Source organism: Eretmochelys imbricata, chromosome 4, assembly GCF_965152235.1.
Source record: "Eretmochelys imbricata isolate rEreImb1 chromosome 4, rEreImb1.hap1, whole genome shotgun sequence".
In the NCBI taxonomy this organism is placed as follows: Eukaryota; Metazoa; Chordata; order Testudines; family Cheloniidae; genus Eretmochelys; species Eretmochelys imbricata.
Genome location: NC_135575.1, coordinates 75,343,843 through 75,366,329, shown reverse-complemented (window position 1 = coordinate 75,366,329; position 22,487 = coordinate 75,343,843). Strand labels below are relative to the sequence as shown.

Genomic DNA, 22,487 nt, shown 5'->3' with positions numbered 1-22,487 from the left:
GGGGTGGAGGCTGACAACTCACAACCCCCCATGTAATAACCTCGCAACCCCTTGATCCCCAGTTTGAGAACCCCTGCAATAGAAGCTTAAATACATCCACATTTTGGGCATCTACTTACTATCTTACTGAATTTAACTTACTCTATATTTCCATCAGTAGGATGGTGCCACTTAACGTAATACTTCGTTTTCAAAGCACTTTACAAACATTACAATGCAATCAATGCACACATTAGAAGAGAAGGTCCACGATTACAGCTACTGAATTCAGGCAAATAGCTATGTCTGGTTGTACAGTGCTGGCTGAAGTTTGATCAAGAGAGTGTGAAAATGTATGGGACATTGCAAATGCAAAAGAAATTCCGTCACTGATAATTACTGGGAAAACAGGCAGTTTGAGCATGGGGATTATTTCATCAATGAAGGGCTACAGGTAAGGAGAAACCAAAGAACCACACAGCAATAAAAGCAAGTTTTAGAGGACAGCGAAAACCTGATAAACCACCACATCTAGCAGCATGTGGGACAGGGTAAACAATGATAATATTACTTTCACACATTTTTCTTAAAGTGAAGGTAGCTCATCATTGAAGTAATGTTCAGAGTTTTATATCAATCATGCCTCACTGAACATAGAGAGATGCTGCATTCTTCTCAGTTTTAAGATGCCATCTCACTTGTTTCTCCTCACAGCTCAGAAGACAAAGCAGAAAATTGCACATCATCCAGAATTTCATTGTTCTGGTAAGGGTTCAGTGGAACTACAGGAGGTTTTGTGTTGTATCATAGCTGTCACACTGCATGTTGTAAACTTTACTAAAATATATACATTTAGATGCAAGTGCTATATGTAAAGGTAAAAATTCTTTAAATTAATGATCTGTATGCATTTTCCAGCTGTGAGTTAATGCAGACTTCACCTGAGCAAAACACAGCATGTTTATTAAACAATATTGAAACAGAGCATGAGTTCCGCAGCCGTCCTTTCTCCAATGCAATTTCCAGGTAGCAGCATATGTAGATCAATAGAGAATCATTGTTCAAAGCAACAGAAGTTTTCCATAATAAATGGTGATAGTCTTTCCATCTTCATGTGGATATCTGAGCACTAAATAGCTACCATCTTTTTTATATAGTAGCATGATGGTCCTGAGGCTTAGCAGTGCATATCCCAGAAGTGAGGAAACTAGAGATCTCAAAAAAAAAACTCTGTTAAGATCTTTGCATACCAGAATTCTAAAAGAAAATACAAGTGCAGCCATTTATACTTATGATTTATAACAACTACAAGAGTCACTGCTATTCAGGAAGCCAAGAGCAATTCTATTATGGCCCTTCAGTTTGGAGCAACTATGTTTAGAATTTATCAGAGCTAAATTTTATACTATATAAAACCATGTTGTAGTGTGATGATTTCAAAACACATTTCACACTCTAATCTTTAGCATACTTCTATAATTAAAAAAATACAATGAATATTTTTAATAACTTTAAATATATGTAGGCAAAACCCAAACTATTATTAGGTACAAATAACTCACTAAATAAATTACAAACACACATGAACACTTGAGCAACAGTATCAATAATATTTATTTAAAATACTTTTGCTGTGGAAATCTCATTTTAGAGGAGGTTGTTTTTCAGAGAGTCAGCAAGACCATGAAAAATAAAATCAGAGAAGTTCTCTGAAAAAAGTTACAAAGAAAGCATCTGCATGTCAAAAACAGTCTTTAGATCTGCAACTTGAGTATTAGTCCCATTTTTTCCATCCTAGTGAACACCACTGTCCATCTTTAGATCTGGTTTGTTCTTGTCATTCTTCACGGAGTAGATGAAATATGTTAAGGTATCCTTTTCATTCACTGGAATAGTCCTAAAATGGCAACCAATTATCTATAAAGAGAAAGTTTAAGGAAATTAAATAGCCATTTGGTTACATACAAATCAACAAGTTCACATTTCCTAGATAATGGAACTAAAATTCAGAATTAAACACAAACTCGACATCTATTCCTTTTTTAAAGATTTGATCAAACAGATCAATACTAGCAGGGGTGAAGACATTTGCCTCCATCCAACAGTCTGGATCACACAAGGATTAGACAGTGAATCATTTCAATACTCTAAAGTGTGAATTGCAGTAGATGGACCCAATCCAGTGAAATCCATGGCTTTCTCAGCTACACAAAGCTGACCTTTCAGAAGAGAGGTAAGAGTCCACAAAAGGTACTTAGGAGTGTGTACAGTGCTTGAGTGTAGAATATAATAGAAATGGGAAGTCCCGGATCATTATTATATTGGAAAGGCCCTGCATTTGATCATTTTTGGAGGGGTAGAAGAGCTTGTCCATGGGTTTTTTAACCTGATTATAAAGAGGAAGACATGTAATAACTGAGCAGTCAGCAAGGGTGAAGTTCAGCTTTGGTCACGGCCCTTTAAACTGGTCAAATCTTTCTAAAAGGCTCCTACCTCACTTAACTGCTTTTGAATTTTTTTTTACCCTTTATGAAAATAAGACTGTTGGTTACAAGATGTATCTAAGTAGGGAGCAGGGGTAGTACCTGAAACAATTCCCCCTGCCAGTTACTGTGGATTTGTAATATCACTCTCTCCCTTGTTGCTGTGCAAAATGCCCATACATGCTGGGGAGGAAGAGGAGAAAATGACTACACAAAGTTTAGTGAAAGGCACAAAGTAAACCAAAAAAATCCCTCTCAATCTCTTTTAGTTACAGTAATCTCAACAGTTACTTGTGAAGACAGTAAATTAACCATTTAGAAAGGCGATGTTTTTTAAGTGACAGTGTACCTTTAAAAGTTCAATTCTAACTGACTGACTAAAGCATCTATACTGCATTAGGACATCTGGTGACTCAATGAACATGCTCAGAATTTCCTGGCATCATTCCCAAGAACCAAGTTTGCTATAAAACGGTGATCAACTGGGGATGTCACAGATGACACCTCTGGAAAGAAGGTAGCTCTAAAACATTGAATCTGGCACTTCATGGCCACTGGAAAAGCAACAAAAGCTAGTTGTAGCCCCCACTGTTCTACCCAGAAGTCTGGCAAAAATGAACAGTACAAGCTGGTTGTAGACTAGCCAGAATTTTATAGTAGCCTACAGTTTTATTCTTCCTTTATAAAGTATTTTATAATATGCAACTAAATCAGCATACACTCTTAAGTTTCCATTTTTATTTTGAAAAAGCCATTTGTGGCTTATTTCAAGTCACATTTCTGCCAATTTAATAAGTGCTCAAACCTTGTCTTAAGTCGCATACAAAGAGAATAATATACAGTAATTTTAAACTCATACTTGCAGTTGCAAAAGTGTTGGCAACATACTGTTCTTTTACAGACCAGCCTCTTGCATACATTTACGAATTTTGGCTTTAATCCACACTGATTAGTGGAGAGATCTACAAAATGCTTACACACAAATGCAATTCACCATAACATTTCATAAAACTAGACAACACAATGAAGATTCAGATAGCATTTTAACAGAGGACCATCAATTTTCAGAAGAAGTATTTAAATTAACATTCCAGATCTGTGTGTTTGCAATGCAAAATGGAGTCCCTTTTTTTTCCTAAAGTAAAGGCTGTGCCACATTTTAAACTATTTGTTTTGACTAGAATACTGATCTCTTACCAAGTAAATTATATTTTCAGAAGACCAAAATTTGCAAACATGCTAGCATTCTGTTGTGCTTACAGATATTTCAGTATTTGTGTGGCTCTTAGTTTTGCAAGTTTCCACACTTATAAGAAGAGACATGAAATCGGATGCCCAGATCTCTCATTGTTACTATTACTTGTACCCATATTTCTATTAATTGTACTTTTAAACTATACTAGAACTTTACTGCAAAAATAACAGAATAACTTAATTTTGCCTTTAGCTGCAAAGCAGCAGTGTCATTGAAGCCTATAGTTTTGCAGTGAGGTAACTGAGTGTAGATTTAGGCCCATTGTTTGTCTTAAGCTACATGTTTCTGAATAGCAATGTTGCAATTCTATAAACTACTTCGGGATTCTTTCAGAGTATATACGTATAAACCCGACTTCCTTCCTCTAACCTGAGCTTTTACTTTTGACTTTCTTTCTTAACTAGAGTGCTCTTGGCTCAGGAATTGGGGACAGAAAGACCAGATCATGGAGGAGAAATTAGATAAGTAACTTCATTTTATTTTCAGAAAATCCAATCCACATGTTCTCTTTATGCAAAGAGAAGAGTTTGTGGAGCAGGATACAATCTAATTATAATGCAGTGGTATATTAACTATGGCAATGATAGATAACATTTATAGTTGACTAAAGACAAGAATATATGTTACTTATGCTAATATGTTGGTAATGATCACATTTTCCAGAGCCACAAGTAACAGTAAATTACATTGTCAGCTACGGAACAGACATTCATACATACTTCAACAAGCTGTGCTTTGTTAAGTCCTGGTCTGGTCTGTAACTTGAAGTGTCTTTTGTACCTTCGAAGTGTGTTTACTTGTAACTGATATAAGTCAACCTAGAAAGGAAGAAAAAGATCATTAAAGTTAGCATGTATCTTTAGCTGGGCTAAAGAGAGGATTAATTTGTTATTAATTGTAATGTACTTATGATTTAAAAGGTGAAGTATCTTGCCTCTACACAGCCACAATGTAGGAGTTACGCGCATAGCCAGAGTCCCACAGAACTACTGCCACCAGGGGTTAGAATCTCCTTAAGTCCTACATTTCATAATATAGGATATAAATACCCACATCTCAGCCCAGTGCTCCCTCAGTTTCTCTATTCCCAAAAGGTTTATTTAAGGGCACCATCTGGAGAACAAACATCACTATTAAGAAACCCCTTTTTCCTCTTTCCTGATTTGATCACCCTACAGCCCCACTGTAGGAGATGAACTAGCAGTGACATCCCTGAGAAGATGGTTTGACTGAGAAGACCTGCCAGGGGAACAGTGATTGCAACACTGCCCTCCCAAAACCAACATCTTGATGTCCTGAGAATTGAGAAGGGATTAACTTAATACTATGAAGCAACCTTAATGATAGTTTTTAGGCTAAGTCGGTGAGCTACTGCACACTTGGAAACCTGGCCAAGCTTGGAATGGTGCAAGCCCCATAGCTCCTCCATAACCAAAGAATGGCGAAGAGGTGTGTCATTTGCCCTGTCATCCCAGAATCAGATGCCTATGTGTTATATCTAGGGCCTTACCAAATTCACGGCCATGAAAAACGCGTCATGGACCATGAAATCTGGTCTCCCCATGTGAAATCTGGTCTTTTGTGTGCTTTTACCCTATACTATACAGATTTCACAGGGGAGACCAGCGTTTCTCAAACTGGGGGTCCTGACCCAAAAGGGAGTTGCAAAGGGGTCACAAGATTATTTGCGGGGGGTGGGGGGGTTTCACGGTATTACCACCCTTACTGCTGTGCTGCCTTCAGAGCTGGGCGGCCGGAGAGCAGCAGCTATTGGCCGAATGCCCAGCTCTGCAGGCAGCAGTGCAGAAGTAAGGGCTGCAATACCGTACCATGCCATCCCTGCTTCTGCAGTGCTGCTGGCGGTGGCTCTGCCTGCAGAGCTGGGCTTCCGGCCAGCAGCTGCTGCTCTCCAGCTGCCCAGCTCTGAAGGCAGTCGTTGCCAGCAGCGGTGCAGAAGGGCAGTAGTACCACAATCCCCCCTACAATAACCTTGTGACTCCCCCACAACTCCTTTTTGGATCAGGACCCCTACAATTACAACACCATGAAATTTCAGATTTAAATATCTGAAATAATGAAATTTACAATTTTTAATAACCTATGACCATGAAATTGACCAAAATGGACCATGAATTTGGTAGGGCCTTAGTTACATCTGATTTGTCTAGGGGAGTCCCGTTCCTCAAACCAGTATTTGATTTGAGAAGCCTTTACTCCATCAGAGTAGAAAGGCAGATTAAGCTTTCCATAAGATTCCAGAAGCTAGCAGTGCTGGGGATACCTTTTCCATCAGTGAGAATGTGCAGAAGCCACTTCAAAGAACTACTGATCCTGGGAACTCAGATGGAGGCCAAGGCATCCTTGGAGGACCCTTCCTCTTCTTCGAAGGAGACCTTGATCTCATATTCAAGAGGCCACTGATGCAACAAGTGGAAGAACATACAGCCACACACATCTAAGATGCATGATACCCATATGGAGGAAAACCTGGGTAAGAAACTCTGGTGTTATCAAGACTTGACAACTGAGGCTCTTCAAATGTGTTCCTGAGCTAGGCTTCTTTTGGAAGTGCAGCTGCAGCAGTCTGGCAAGTGACTTGCTTTTTATGATTCAGAGAAATCCATAACATGAGATCAGTTGCACCAAGAAATGCAGATCCCACAGGAAAAAAACAAAACAAAAAGCCCAGCATTGATATACTCAGAAACTATGGTTCCAAAAGCACTGGGGTGTCATCAATGTGGTACAGGAGTGTGGATAGAAAAGTAATTTTAGATAAAATTTTCTATTAACTGATGAATGGATCTTACAAGGAAGAGAAACAGGAGGCAGCAAAAATGACTATTCTGAGACGACTGACAGCCCCTCCATCAGAGCCTTCAAAAGGGAGCTGCCCTCTTCCAGTCTAAGATTTTTGCACTAAGGGAAATTTAGTGGCCATACTACTAATGCCTGGAGACACTTTGGGTATGTCTACACTGCTATTAAATACCTGCGGATGAATCACGTCAGCTCACTTGGGCTTGTGGGGCTCGGGCTATGGGCTGTTTAATTGCAGTACAGATGTTGGGGCCTGGGCTGGATCCTGGCCTCTGGGACTCTCCCCTGAGCCTGAATGTCTACATGGCAATTAAACAGCCCTGTTTAAGTCAGGGCCAGCCACAGGGGTTTAATTGCAGTATGGACAGATGGATTGCCAACAACACTTGAAGGAGCAAGTTCTGAAGTAAAGTGCTTTTGGGGGCCTTTTGGAGAAAATCTCACAGGCATCACAGCCTCCAGCTGAGTGCCCTTTCCCAGGTAATGCCCATCTGAAATGAAGAACACAGCAGGTCAAGATGAACACCTTTTAAACTCCATTTTCCTACATTAATCTGCCATCTCCTGCAATGCAGCCCCTACCAAAAACTGATACAAAAGCTAAAAAACTACAAATATTGAACTATGTTTTTCAAGTTCACTACACCCTACTAGAACTACTAATTATGTAATGCTAATATGATGGAGGAATTGAAAGGATTGCTCTGTGACCCTTCTGGCAGAACAGAGAGAGGCATTGGGAGACAGTTGAGGTGTTTATACTCTCAGTCTATGAAATGTTAGGAATCATGTGAATTAAGTGTGCACTCTAACAACCAATTCCTACTCAAAAATGGTTCTGCTACTGTATGGGTAAGCGCATGCCTCCCCCACTGGGAATCTGTGGAGAAAATGTCATGAAGGAGGAACCTTTATCAAAGTTAAAATTGGTATATAACTCCAACTTTCCTTTCTGGGAAAAATACTGTGTGTAAAACAAAATGAAAATGTATCGATCAATTAAATTATATATGTTAATATCTTTGAATATATAATTATATCACAATTGATAAAGAAACATTAAAATGAAACATATTAATGAAGTGAGTGAAACAGGAGCTCTCCCACCCCTTGAACAAATTAACATTGGAAAAAATTGCAGTAACACAGACTTGGTAGCAATTAAGAACAAGCTTTACATGACAATAGCCAGGACAACTATTCAGCTACCTCTGGAGTGTCGATGTCTTGCACTGGTGAGTCACCATCATCATCACTGCCTTTTCTCTTTCTTCTGTTTCGCACACTCTGAATTAAGTTTTTGTGGAAGTCACAAATATAAAGATGTCTTGCCTAAAAAAGTAGCAATGCATGTTTTAAACACAAATCCACACTAGTCTAACATCCAGGAAATACATGATAATGCAAACTACATGCTGCAGTAATTTACCCTGAAGTATATCCATCAAGAGGTTTTTGTAACATTAACTATGAGTTTAAGAATTCTGTTTCTACCAGAACCCACAAGACAAAAGTTGGGATGCTATAACTTACTGGATCCCATTTGGCCTAGAAAACCCCTTGTATCACTGTGCTGCTGCAGTGAGCCAATTCAAAATTAGTATTAACAGGCTGTAGAGAAAGCCAAGTACAGCCCTCTTAGGTTACTCATCAGAATGCAGGGAATGGGGTATGAAAATTACTTTGAAGTTCTGTTAAATGGACAAAAAAGCAAGACTTCAGCTGTCTCACTTCACAGCTCTCTTCCTAGGTTTTACTTCCACCATCCATGAAAAGTCATTGTAAATAAAGTACATACACATCAATTTTTTAAAAATGTCCTTTTTCTAGGAATCAGCTCATTTTGAGATGAAGGGCCAGTAGTTAGGTGCCTAAAAACCGGAAAAAAATCTGGCAAGAAGTTATTTTATAGAGGAAATGTATATAAACACAGAGGGCTACTATGCACCAGTAGCTCCCACTGGCTTCAACTGGAGCTGTGGGTGCACAGGGTGGGGGTGGAAATCAAGCATGTAGAAAGTTAAATTTGGGATGATAAAAACAAATTGGAGGCCTAAATGAAGTTTCTTTGAACATATAAACTGAAACATTGGAGTCCTAAGCTTTTCCTTTTGTTAATGCAAAAAGAGTTTTCTTTGCCCATTTAGAGTTCGCTTAAGTTTACCTCACAAGAGCGCTCTCATAAACCATGATTCAAAGAGAAAGCTCACAACCCTCAACAGAAGCACAAATAGAAATTAGCAATCATTTTTCCCAAACAACTGGAGTTTACACAATCTCTTGAAGGTGGTAACTGTAACAAGCATATTAGAAGCCCCTCTTTGGGCCAGCATCCCCTAACACTTCTGCTGTGTCAATTAAATATCAATCGCCAAATACTCGTGAATTTCTCTTCTGAAGAAACAAGTATTCATTAGGGAAGGAAGCCGGCAGACATTTGCTCTGCAGATTAACACTGCTCCGAATCTTAGAAATGTATCTGCTACCAAAGGGTGTTTCTTTCTCAGCAGACCGGGGAAGGGAGACAAGGGCTCGTCCTGCCTGCGCAGTGACACAAGCTTGTGGCGATTTCTTGTACAGACAGAGGAGCACTACGAAAAGCCTGATGGCTGCCAAGCGGAAGACTCCGTGGCAAAGAGAGACGCGCAGCAGTACAACACGCGGCGGAGCGGCCAAGTCTGCTGCCCTCACTTGAGTCAGCCACACAAACATGTAGAGAGTCCCTACTCTGGAAGGGTGGCGGAGGGGACGTGCAGCCTCTCGGTTTCCCTGCAGTCGAGGGGCAGCCGGACAAACAGCCTCTCTCTGGAATGCCACCCTGACTTTTCCGGAGGGAGAAGAAGGGAGGAGGAAGAAAGAGCAGCAGCCTTTCCCCCCATCACACTGAGCAGAAGCAGTTGAAGCTTCACTCACTCTTCCAGCGTCAGCCGACCGTACCAAGGGCAAAGCCCAGCACAGTTTAACATAGAAGCTGCTGCCTCAAGTCTCACAGTCGCTGGGGCGGGGAAGAGGGAAGTAGTTTAAGCCTTTGTGGGGGCGACTCTTGAGGCCGGAGTAAGGCTGCGGGGAGCGATTGTGCAGTGCGTCCTGCGCGGAGAGCTGCAACGCGGCGCCTCAGACACATTGTCCCGTGAATAGCGACAACAAAAGCCCCAAGGCGCTTCCCCGGTAGCCCCACCAGCCCCGGGTCTCCTTGCCTTGGGGGCGCTCGGGGCCAGTGACCCCGCAGGAGTAGCCGTGACCACCTGCCACGATGAGAGCGCACTGCAGGGAGAGAGGGGACTCACTCACCGGCCGGCCCTGACTGCCCCTCACGCTCGCCCCCGGGCATCCTCCTCTGCCCCAGAGGCGCGCAGCGGGCTTGGGGAGGGGGTTTCACGTCACTTACGCTCTTGTCCAGCTCGATCTTCACCTTCTTCTGTGAGATGCTCTTCTGGATCCTCTTGCTGAAGCTGGCGTTGCCGGCGGCCCGGCTGCACCTCTCACCTTCCTCGCGCAGGCAGCACAGCTGCCCAGCCCCAGGGCCGGCAGCACCGGGGGGCCCCGCAGAACCGGCGGTGGTACCTGCGGCAGCGCCGGGACCTAACCCCAGCGCCGGCACCTCCACGGTGGCGGCTGCATTGGCCACAACAGCAGCAACGACGGTGGTGGTGGCGGCATCCCCTCCCCTCTGGGTCACCTCCTCCGGGGCGAACCCGTTCATTGCTTCAGCAGCGTCCCGATCCCGGCAGAGGAAGCTACCGACCCGCCCGGGCTCCTCACCCGCCTGCGCCGCCCCTTTGTCCGGCAGAGGAGCAGAATCCGTCCCTGCCGCCCGGACTGAATCAAACTTCCCCGCTGTCTATGCGCTTGGCTGCAAGGGAGGGATTTAAACCTGCCCCATCAGCAGCCGCCCCTGAGAGAGGCAGCGTCCCCTGCAGGGGGCACGATCCTCCCCTTAAGGGTCACCTCCGCCCCCCGGCAGACAGAGCCCCTACAACAGGGGGCACAACCCCTCTCCCAAGGGCAAACCAGGGCTCCTTCAAGGGGCGCAGCGAGATCCCCGCTCGGCCCCCTTCTACTCGAGTCGGGAAGCGAGGCTGCTGGGGGATTCCCTGTGGCGGCCAAGCGCCTCACTCTGTAAAAGCCACGTCCATCGCCCGGGTCACCCCGCTTCCTCCTTCCCCCACTGTCATGTGGGGACTTTTCAGCTGTTTCCTATGTAACAACAGCGGCGCCCAGCTTGCGGCACCGCTCCGCAATGCGCATGCGGGCTCCCGCCTCAGGGGGCTCATGGGAGCTGTAGTTTCTATCATTGCAGCATAGGCAAGGGCGGGGAGGGGTGAAAAACTACAGCTCCCGAAATGCACCGCGCGAGCAGGGCTTGCGGCGGGCCTTGAGGGCCGCTGTAGAAGTTTATGAGTCTGCTCCTCCCCCACACTCCAAATTGAATAGGGGCGGGGCGAGGTTGGTAACGGCGTTCTCCTCCTCCTCAGTCCCCGTGAGGAGGGGGCGGGAGGCGGCCCAGCGCAGCGGTAGGCCTTGCTCCTAGTCTGCTTCCTCATTCAAAGACTGGCCGTAGAGCAGCAGCCGTTAAGATTTGAAATACGTCTGTGTGGCAGAAGCTGAAGCGGAGCCGCTCGCGCCCTCCCCCGCCCTTCCTGTAAAGCCAGTTCTCAGCGCCGCTGGCTGAGCCTAGCCCCTTGTTCCCTGCCCGGGGCTGCGTCCCCAAGCGCCGCTGCTGCCAGGGCGGCTCGGCCTAGGCTGGCAGGCCCCATCTCTGCCCGTGGTTTTCGCTTGCGGGCGGAGGTGATGTGTGCACGGCAGGTTATTGCGGGGGGTGGGGAAATGACCCACGGCGGCTGCCGCTTGGTCCCATCAAGCAACAGGCAACTTGTCCCCGGGGCGCGTCTCTTCACCTCCCCGCGCCGAAGGCGTGTTCCTGGCGCGCCCCGGCCATGTTGGCACGCGGGCGCCTGAGTGGGCTGCCGAGCTCCCTGCTGTGTGCGCGGTGACCAGCTCCCTCCTCCGCTACCGTGTGGAAAGGGGCTCGCTCCAGAGGCAGCCCCTGCAGCTCCCCTGCTCGGAGTTGCCCAAGGAGAAGGCAGGAGAGCTTTTGTCTCCCAAAAGACACCGCAGTGCACTGGCGGGCCAGTTCAGCGGCGCACAAAGCAACTGCAGGCTCGAGAGTGGGATGCAGCATCTCGGCTTTCTGTTTCTCAGCGCGGTTTCCTCTAGTCGTGGCATCGCGCACAGCTCGCACCTCGTCTTCACCGAGGGGTCGCGCGCCAGGCAGGTTTTTAGAACTTCTTTCTGCAAAACCTTTTCCCCCAACCTAGCTTCCTCTCTCCTTTTTTTCGCTCCAGTTCTTTGTGTTCACCCCTTAAATGCAGAGGGCTGGTTTAGACGGTGGTGGTAGAACTCAGGAAGTTGCAGTGTCACCTCTTCAAATGAGAGCAAGTTGACAGCGCTACACTTAGGCTATGATTTTGCCTGCGTTGACAGAATAATTGATCCTTGCTCTTTGTTACTGATAGCTTTAAACTAGACGTAAGTGTAGTTAATTTAGAAAGCAATTTAAGGAATACGGGTTAATGGGGTTTTTATAATTAAAAAGGATAGTAAAGAAGACTTTAACAACAAACTTAGTCCATTTCTTGGCCTGTAATTTTCCTAGCTCTCCCTTGTTGGTAGTAGGACATTTATATCGCAGTAACAGTTTTTTCTATCAGTAACTAGTTTCTCTTTCCAGAACTTAGTTAAATTTAATTTTTCTGCTCAGTGTATTGTCAAGCACAATGGAGAGGTCAAAATTCAAAACTGACTTCAAAAGAAGGAACAATTAAAATAGAGGTAATGAGCAGTAAGGGTGAAAACACTTGTTCAGAACAAATCTAGTATCAAAACTGTACAGAAGTACAAAAAAGGTTAATTAACATAAGCATATATAATAGTTCAGTTTTCCCTGGCTGAGGGATAGAATGAAGAGCCAGACTTTGACCTATCGTTTTTCTTCATGTGTTTGCACAGCCCATGGTAATGAGTTTCCCCCTCAAATAAATGGGGATTTATATTGACCATAGTCAAAGAAGTGAGTTTAGTCACTGAAATATTCATTCAGTTGTATTAATTACAGATTATTCAATAGTTACTGAATCAAAACAGAGTGACTGAGAAGTTAGAGAGTGATTTGAGGAGACAGGCCCTCTGTACACTACAATTCTGAGTCAGGAAACCTGATTATAACTATTCCAATCTGTAGTGCAGATGGGATTTTAATCTGATTCTGTAACCTGGTATTACAGTACATGGTTAAGGTCCCATCTACACTGGAATTTGAAATTCTTGTAATAATCACATAACTGAAATTCTGTTGGGCATGTAGACATGTCAATAACATGGAAGGGATGTGTCAAAGACTAAAGGAGAGTTAATAGTAGTTAGGAAGCTATGGCCTAGTCCAAGGGTGGGCAAACTTTTTGGCCTGAGGGTCACATCTGGGTGGGGAAATTGCATGCAGGGCCAGGGCAGGGGGTTGGGGATCCAGATCCGGACTGTGGGCTATAGTTTGCCCACCCCTGGTCTAGTCAGTCTAGTGGACTGATCTAAGGCTGGGAGTCAAGAGACCTGGGCTTTATTCTATACCTTGCCACTGTATGGACTTAAGCAAGTCAGTTAACTTTTCTGTGCATCAGTTAGCCCATCTTTAAAATGGGGATAATAAAAGGTTACATTAGTAAAGAAGTTTGAACACTGAAAGCCCCTCATTAAAGAAAAAAAAAAGTAGGAATGTGTAGCGTAGCAAGCATATCTTAATAAGGATATGGGTGGGTTCCAGGCATCCTCCCTTAGCAAATTTTGGAATACTAATTGCAATTGCCTGCATTTTAGACTCTGTTCAACGATAAGTGGCCAATATGCCATGGTGCTGAACTCATTTGTTCCATGAGCATGGAGAGGTTTAATCAAGTTCAACTTTGGTTGAGGGTAATACTCTCTGATACCTGTTCTCAGACATGGTGGAAAAATCAAATCTAGACATAGTCATTATTACTCTGCATAGTTTTGCCTGTGTTAATTGCCAAACCATATTTGAAACTGATTTAGCTGTAACAATGTTTAAAGTTACTTCAACTTGGAGTCCCAATCCTGCAGTAAGCTCCATATGGCTGGACTCATGAGCCTGCATGGAGCTCACTTAGGTGTGACCCTCAACCGAATACTATCATACAAAAGCCACCTAAGCAAGATAGCTGCAAAAGTCAAGACATGCAACAACCTTCTCAGCAAACTGTCTGGTTCTTTATGGGGAGCAGGTGCTCAAACACGAAGGACCTCAGCCCTTGCAGTCTTGTATTTAGTAACAGAATACTGTGCGCCAATATGTACACACACCAAACTTGTTGACGTGCAACTGAACAATGCGCATCATCACAGGAACTCTCCGACCAACTCATCTTCCATGACTTCCAGTTCTGAGCCACATTGCTCCCCCTTACAGCAGGAGGGAGATTGCAGCTGGTGAGCTGCTTGAGAAGGTATGTTCAATGACCTTTTTAACCCACCAGCTACACGTCTTTCCTTGCAACACCATGGTGGGTGAGGCTGCCACGAAAGGATGTGACAACAGAGTCCCTGTGGCGGAAGACTGGTGCTTAACACCAGCCAGTTCCTCATCATAGACCTTGCTGCTCACCTTCCAGCTTCGACCTGCTACATAGTTAATGGGTCCTTCTTAACTGATTCCAACCTGGGCAAGGACTCTATGCAGCCAACCAGCACTGTTGGGGTCTTTGAGACAATCTACACTGCAACTGTGATGCAGATCAAATGGTATACATTGTCGAGGAATGCCCGCTAACCAAATTCAGTGGTGGTTTCCGAAAGCGCCAGTTGGCCACTAAGAACGCTATTGCTTGGCTTTGTGAATGCACAAATGCTAAATAAATCAGTGGAGCTCACTGCAGGATCATGGCTTTGGTTTTCAAACATTTCAAAGTTTAGCATAGATAGTGTCCAGAGGGATTCCATTAGATAAAAGTTGGTCCAAGATTAAGATTTTATAAAATTATAATCTTTTGCAATACTTGAGACCAATAGTAATATTTCCATGTAATTTAAAAAACTCCAGTAGAATTTTTTTTAAATAAACATTCTTAGCAAAATTTACATCTCAAACACTGCAGCAATCTGCTAATGCATAGAAATTGAATAGAAAGGTGAGTGAACTGGATGATCCTGATTGGACAGTTCACTGTTCACAGATGCACCTGCACCACGCCCCTCTAAGTTCAGTGTTGTTCTGCAGGGCAGCAGGGGCAAGGTGAGTTGCAGGGCTGAGTCTTAAGGTATCATTGCTATTACAGGCAAGGAAATTTGTTTTTGTAAAAATATATTATTTTTGACCTGTCAGGATACCCTTTTAAACAACCTTTTTTAGGTCTGGGAATGTTCATTCTTTGGATGCCCACTCATACATTATGTGGCACCTAAAAGGTGCCACAGAATGTGACTGGAGGTGAAACCGGTCTATTGGAGAGTGGTTAGGGTAGGAAGGGAAGTTTATTTTTGCATATATTATTTATTGCATTTGTTTTATTTTCTAGTATTGAGATTATAAAATTGATTTTTTTTAAACCCACTCCAAATATGTAAAAAGAAAAAAAGTGCAGGGTCCAGTGGTGATCTGTGGTAACTGACATAACAGCATTGCGTGGCTGTAGTCTAGTCTTAATGGAATTGGAAACCAAAAAGTAAGTTTATAGACTGAATTTCCTTTTGATGTAGGGCATTCAGTACCTAGCACTTAGCTTTTGCTGAAGTAGTTTTAAAATATTAAGTGCCATCCCTACTGTGTCATCACATTTCCTTCCTCCTTCCCATCCCACCCCTCCTCAATGAGCTCACCTTCCTCCAAATTTTGAGCCCTGATCTTTCTCCCAAGTGAAACTCTGTTTAAGCATAGGGCCCAATCCCCAAGGTGAAAATACCTTTAGCACTTGTATATACACAGTTTTTGTACCATTTTAACTATACTGGTTTCAAACCTATATAGTGAAAGCTGTACAACCTTCCAGTGTGAAAAACTTAGCATATACAGGTTTCAGAGTAGCAGCCGTGTTAGTCTGTATTCGCAAAAAGAAAAGGAGTACTTGTGGCACCTTAGAGACTAACAAAATTTATTTGAGTATAAGCTTTCGTGAGCTACAGCTCGCTTCATCGGATGCATGCAGTGGAAAATACAGTGGGGAGATTTATATACACAGAGAACATGAAACAATGGGTGTTACAGTGTGTATGGTAACAAGAGTGATCAGGTAAGGTGAGCTATTACCAGCAGGGGGGCGGGGAGGGGGGACTTTTTGTAGTGATAATCAAGGTGGGCCATTTGCAGCAGTTGACAAGAACGTGTGAGAAACAGTGGCGGGGAGGGGGGAATAAACATGGGGAAATAGTTTTACTAAGGCTTGAATAAAGACTGGGAGTAGATGTGTCATTACACAAAGTAAACTATTTCCCCATGTTTATTTTCCCCCCTCCCCCCCACTGTTCCTCACATGTTCTTGTCAACTGCTGGAAATGGCCCACCTTGATTATCACTACAAAAAGTCCCCGCCCCCGCTCTCCTGCTGGTAATAGCTCACCTTACCTGATCACTCTTGTTACAGTGTGTATGGTAACACCCATTGTTTCATGTTCTCTGTGTATATAAATCTCCCCACTGTATTTTCCACTGCATGCATCCGATGAAGCGAGCTGTAGCTCACGAAAGCTTATGCTCAAATAAATTTTGTTAGTCTCTAAGGTGCCACAAGTACTCCTTTTCTTTTTTAGCATATACAGGTGCAGATACCAGTATATCTTATTCATGTATAATTTAGCTCTTATTGTTAAAATAACCCACATCCTTATCTGAAATAGTTAAATTGTTACAATGAAAATGTGTTTAAACCAGGCCTTTGTGAGTGATCCAGTTGATCTGACGGGTTCCTTTTTGTTAGTCCTCTGCCTTATATTTTGTAGGTTAACAGTGTTTATGTAAGATATGGTTTTATTAAAAGATTTAAAGCTGTAAACGAGGTCCAAAAATAAACATTGTATTTTAAGAATAATCTAGGTGTTACAGGATTAAAACTGATAAGCCTGAGTACTGTAAAACCTTGGAAGATTTGTGTACATACTCATTACTATTTGTAGCAATTCAGTCTTTGAATGTGCCATTACATTTTGTCAAAACAGGCTCCAAGGTCCTTCTAGTAAATGGCTTCATTTTTATGTACCGAGTAAAATAGTTATCAGTTGGTGTTTAAAAAAAAAAAAAAAAAAAGAGGAAATGTCACATGCAAGCAAAATAAGACTTTTCTCCTTTTATTCTTGTTTGGAAGACAATTGAATGCAAAAGTGTCACAATTAAATTTTGTATTAAACAATAAAGGATGATAAATTACTTAGCTTTATGAAGCAGACATAGAAGCTAAGGGGTGTATTTTCAAACATAACTCCACACACACATGTGGGCAAACCTCCAAATTTGCATATGGTGTCCAGGCTAAATTTGATATATTCTCACCCGCAGAGCCTCCAAAGTGAAACATTACTTGATGCACATCCATTGATATTACAGTGCAGGATTTTGAGGTTACTATTTCAATGGTCATTTGCGTATCTGTTGTTTTCCTTGACATTTTGTTACATGTTGTTATGTTCATCCTAAGGCCGTGTAGAGTCACAGAAGAATACCAGAGAAGAATACTATTATCTGCATTGCTTTCAGTTACAGGAAAACACTAACTGGAGCATATAGTGAAAATACTACTCTAAGTTTTGTTATAGTAACACAATATAATTTGGCTGTAAATATTCAATATAAAGTACAACAAAGTCTCAGTCCAGCACTCTTATTTTTTTCATTCCTGCTCCCTTTTTTCAAAAAAGTTCTTCTCGCAGCTATCTTGCTAATAATGGAAACCGTAACACATCTTCCCAGCAAATATTTGCAGGTCTTGACTTGGATGCATTTTCAAACACTGCAAAAACCAGCTGTGCTTCACAAAATTTCGTTTAGCTGCCAATAATCTACAATGTGGATTTTGTTCTTTTGATACCAAGATAAATAAATTCACAATTGACACACTGTCCTTAGCTTACCCACTCTGGTTAGGTGTTTCCTCATACAAATGCATGACATCCCATCTTTGCAATTTTATCCTAGAGGTAACACAAAAAAAAAAAAAAAAATGATGAATCTATGTACCTTCATGACATCTTGAAATGTAGATTTTCCTTGCCCAAAGTAAAGTGGGAAACTTTTGTATCCTTCAATGTAAGTATTACAGGATAAATTATAATTGCATTGCAGTAATTGAAATGATTGCATCTCTATATCTGATCGTACTCACACTGAAATTAATGGCAAATACCCATGGACTTCAACAGGAAGTCCATTCCCTTTTTCTGCCTAGGTATGGTAGAATTTATTAAGTATAGAGTATTAGATTTAGCAAATAATTTACTTAAAGGTAATTTAGGCCCCAAATTTAGGTTCTGTTTATGAAAAGCTTAACAAAACAATATTTGTTGAAATAGTTTCATGAATTTAAGATAAAGTGATTAAAATGGTTTGTTTGGGTTTAAGTATTTCTCTAGTGTTTTGCTGCAGTGGGAGTTCTGGCTGAATAAGAGGTGCCACATTGGACCCTAATCCAAAGAGTATGACATGCAAAAAGTAATGTCGTTTCTATAGAATTATTTTAGCTTTAATATTCTAATCTATAAGTAACTGATAAAGAAATTTGTCTTTTTAAAGTATGGTTTCTAATGTGATAACTTTTAAATGAAAGGGTTATGGGGGGGGAAAAAGAAGGAGGATGATGGAAGGCTTTGCACATTTACTACAGAAGTCCAGAGTCCAATAATATTTAAGTAGCATTGATAGGGGACCATATCTTAATATGTTTGTTCAAGGCCTTCCTTTATTTTTTATGCTTTATATGATCTAAAGTGTCATCTCTTTATTAGCTACACAGAGTTGCCAATTTTCATGAGTCTTTTATGTGTTCTTAAAGCCTCACCTCGCATAGACAAGTGATTATGTATGTGAGAGTCTCAGTTTTCTCCCTTTTTTTTAAGTAAGTTTCTAGCTCATGATTGCAAAGGAAAGCAGGGCCAAAGATTATGCCAACGGCTCAAAAACCAGAAAGCAAACAAAAAGAAATCCAACCTTTTATTGTTTTTTTAAATGCCATCATTTTTAAGTTGATCTCTTGATTTTTGTATGCTTGAGTTAGTAATACTGTTATTATAGACCACAGGTTTGAGGCCTGGTCCTAGAAATCAGATCAGTGGGGCTCTGCATGGGCACAGAGATCCACCTACATGAATCTGTTCGTAGGATCAGGCCTTAGAAGGCTTTCAAATACATTTAAGGATATATATTTTGTATTCATTATATATTAGTATAGCTAAAACAATAATGCAGCATTATATTCTTTTCTGTTATGTATATTTACTATTTGTGATGGACTTTTATCTTTACTGAATGTAGTCTTTACTACTATTATTTGGTAAAGGCTAATAAGGCAGTCATGGGTCCTGTGCCATCAATCATTAATATTTCCAAAGCCCTTTGAACATACAGTGTTGAGGTGCTAATTATCATCAATATAAAATTCATAGCCAGGAAAATCATATCACCTAGTCTAAACCTATGAAACAGATAACACCTGATCCAACAATTAAAAAAACAACTATTCATCAAGACAGTTTCTCTTTTAAAGGTTTAAGTCCATGTTTGAAGGTTCACAGGTTGTAACAAAAATGTTTTTACATAACCTGAAAGGGAAAAGTCTTAGTTTGTGATACAATCTAGTTCTTTAATTATTGGGTAAAGATCCCTATCTCTTCAGAGGCCCTCCTTTCAGTCCCCTTCTTCTGGGTACCCAAGAACTGCATTATAGAGCTCCTTGTTTTTCTGCCGATTCCATGATTGGACCCCTTTAACTCTACTTCATAACCCCTCTTTATACCTAGAGGCAAGCAAAGAGTTTATTCCCTACTTGCTGTGTTCAGCCAGGGCTTCTGCCCAATGTAACATACATGGTCGGATTCTCTTTGTGCAAGCCTGGCCCCTGTGGGCTGAGGATTAACCCTGAAGGAGTTAATTGCCACACTTGGTAAAGATTTTCCACCAGAGTCTTGGGGATAAGCTATGGATTGCTACCAAAGCTCCATAGTAACCCAGTAGGCAGTGGTTGTTAAGGCACTGTGATGAAAGTGTGCTCCCCTTGTTGTCCTGGCCACACCCTCTTCTCAGACAGCACTGCCACATTTCAGGCTGAATTGGCCCGTTGGAGGCATCCCAGCAGACAAGAGGTTCTAGGTACACTTCAGCTCCACAAACTCACCCTGATGGTCTTCTGCCTGGGGATCTCCAGCACCTGGTTTTATCTGGGCTACATATGGCTCACAGTGACCACAATATCAAGGGATGGTATTCTCAAAAGACCCTAAATCACTTAGGGTGCATAAGGCCCTTTGAAAGTCAGAGGGATTTGTACTCCTAGGCCACTTTGCTCCTTTTGAATATCTAATCCAAACTGTTTGTTGGGCTAGCTGTCAACCATTTGTTTTCACATGGAAGGGAGATGTTATATGTGATGTACAGTTTAAAAAAAATGAATTTATTATAAAAAAAATAGCTTCTCTACAGAGTGCTATGGACACAGAAGTTTTGGTTCTTTAAAACTGCCAATTCAGTTATTTTGCTGTAGTATATAGTACAGCAAAACAATATTAAAATTGTAAAGGAGTGTCACTTGCAGTGACCACTGATTTAATTTTTCCTCCTTCCACGTAGAAGGTCAAGATGTCATTGGGCATTATAAGCTCAGTTCTAAGCTCCTTGAGATGGCAGGAAGCGATAACATAGCACAGACTGTACAGTCAGCCAGCGAGGGAGTGAGAATTGCACATCATTCTCAAATGCCCTCCTCTAACGACTGAAAGAGTGGCAAGGGTAGTGGCCAGAGAGAGAAGTTTCCATCTCTCTTCATTAGAGGGACAGTCACTGTAATGTACTAGAGCAGTGAGAGAAATCAGGACAAAAGACCCCATACTAAATACATAAACCAACATATTACAGTAATGTTAGCTCATCAACTATTCATATACGGTATTACAGCGAGGACACTGGCAATGGCTACAAAGAGTATGAAAACAATTACTAGACTCCTATTAATTTATGGATTGAGCCTACCAGCCAGGGTGAAAGATACTTGTGCTGCCATATACCAAGCCATTCCTCAATGAGGCCCCTTTATGCTTCTCTATTGAGAGGGTCTATACATTATTTTTCATGTAGCATGGAGTCCTACGCCATTCAACATACACTTTGGGAGATGTACACATTCACTATTTACATAAAATTCACCTTTGGGCATTTACTCCTGCAGGAAAATTTTAATCAGTAAAGATGAAAGCACTGACCAGAACAGGATGATGATAAAAACATTTAGGCAACCTTAACCATAACTAGGGATCAGTCTAGGGTAAAGAACAAACAACTGTAGCCAGGAATGAAATCGGGGAATGTCCATATCAGCTTTTACAAACATATTAAGGTTAAAAAAAAAGAAAGGGCTAGTGAAGACAAGCTTCAGATAGAATGGACACACTAGGTATGTCTTTACTGCAGAGTTAGCCTGAGCTCTTTCCATGATGCCCTTAACCCCCACCCTCACTTCCCATCCACACACAGAATTCTCTCACCTAAGTTTAGTGGTACTTTCATGCCATGCAAGCTGGCTCAGCTGAGCAAAGGGGTTAGAGTCTAGGTTCCACTAATAACCCATCCACTTTGCAGTGAGGACACAGGCTAAATCACTTAAGTGCTAATAGTCTTCCAGTGCCTTTCCACAATTCCTCCCTGGTGCCTAGATGGACACAAAAGTTCTCCTACAATTAAATGGGGAAGAATCATAGAGCAGCTCAGTTTATTGCAGCACCTAGAACCATGGGATATTCCACCCAGAAGTCCTAGAGACACGTGTGGAAGTACAGTACCAGTGAAGCCAGAGTAATTCAGGTAGGGCATGGCAATGTGACAGCTCACACCCAGGCTAGGCTAACCTGGGTGCCGATCACCCAGGCTAATCCTGCAGTTAAGACATAAGAAATATAGAGAACGCTATATAGGGTGAGTAGTTACAGACCCTTGGCTTTGCTATACTCTTGGTGAGAGTGTATTCTGCTGTAACTACACTTTCTTATGTTATTGCTTATTTATTAAAGGTCATTTAATCCAATTAAAATTATTAAATCAGGTATATGCTTTTAACATTTAAAATAATATTCATACACATGTTATTTTAGGGTTGGTCTACATAAGAGTTAGGTCAATGTAAAGTAGCTTACATGGACCTAATTATCAGCGTACACACTACAGCTTTGCTCCAGCTGATAAGTGCCCTGCTACACTGACATAACAACTCCACCTCCATGAGAGGCATAGGGCTGTGTTGGGTGTAGTTAGGGCGACATAGTGTCTGTGTAGACACTGCATTACTTACATCCGCTGTTGGCTGTCATTCTCGTCAATTTCACAAGTCCATGCTGGAGCCACTCTTGATTTAAAAATGGTCAGTGATGTAGAATCCACCATGATCCTTGGTATATTGTTCCAATAACTAATTGCTCTCCCCATTAAAAAAATATGCCTTATTTCCAGTCTGAATTTGTCTAGCTTTAACTTCCAGCCATTGGGTCATGTTATATCTTTCTCAGCTAGACTGAAGAACCCATTATTAAATATTTTTTCTCCCTGTAGATGCCTATAAACTGTAATCAAGTCAATCCTTCACCTTCTCTTTGTTAAGATAAATAGATTGAGTTCTTATCAGTTGAGCTTATCACTATAAGGCATGTGTTCTAATCTTTTAACCATTGGCATGGCTCTTTTTTGAATCATCTCCAAT

General features: G+C 42.1%; 1 protein-coding gene across 1 annotated transcript; it reads right to left on the bottom strand.

The window, feature by feature from the left end:
- Window positions 1-1,575: 1,575 nt before the first annotated feature.
- On the bottom strand, window positions 1,576-10,767 carry SAP30 (Sin3A associated protein 30). The gene is made up of 4 exons (XM_077815476.1): window positions 9,926-10,767; window positions 7,747-7,869; window positions 4,437-4,535; window positions 1,576-1,896 (listed from the first exon to the last, which is right to left on the bottom strand). The coding sequence occupies exons 1-4, from the start codon at window positions 10,238-10,240 to the stop codon at window positions 1,774-1,776; spliced, it is 660 nt and encodes a 219-aa protein (XP_077671602.1). The 5' UTR covers window positions 10,241-10,767; the 3' UTR covers window positions 1,576-1,773.
- Window positions 10,768-22,487: the final 11,720 nt, after the last annotated feature.

What these genes read in the sequence shown, in the direction of transcription:
- SAP30 (XM_077815476.1), bottom strand. Translation starts at nt 10,240, where the DNA reads ATGAACGGGTTCGCCCCGGAGGAGGTGACCCAGAGGGGAGGGGATGCC. An exon ending in AAGACATCGACACTCCAGAG is followed by an intron (nt 4,536 to 7,746) that starts GTAGCTGAATAG and finishes CTTCCTTTCTAG; the next exon opens with GTTGACTTATATCAGTTACA. An exon ending in ACAAAGCACAGCTTGTTGAA is followed by an intron (nt 1,897 to 4,436) that starts GTATGTATGAAT and finishes TTCTCTTTATAG; the next exon opens with ATAATTGGTTGCCATTTTAG.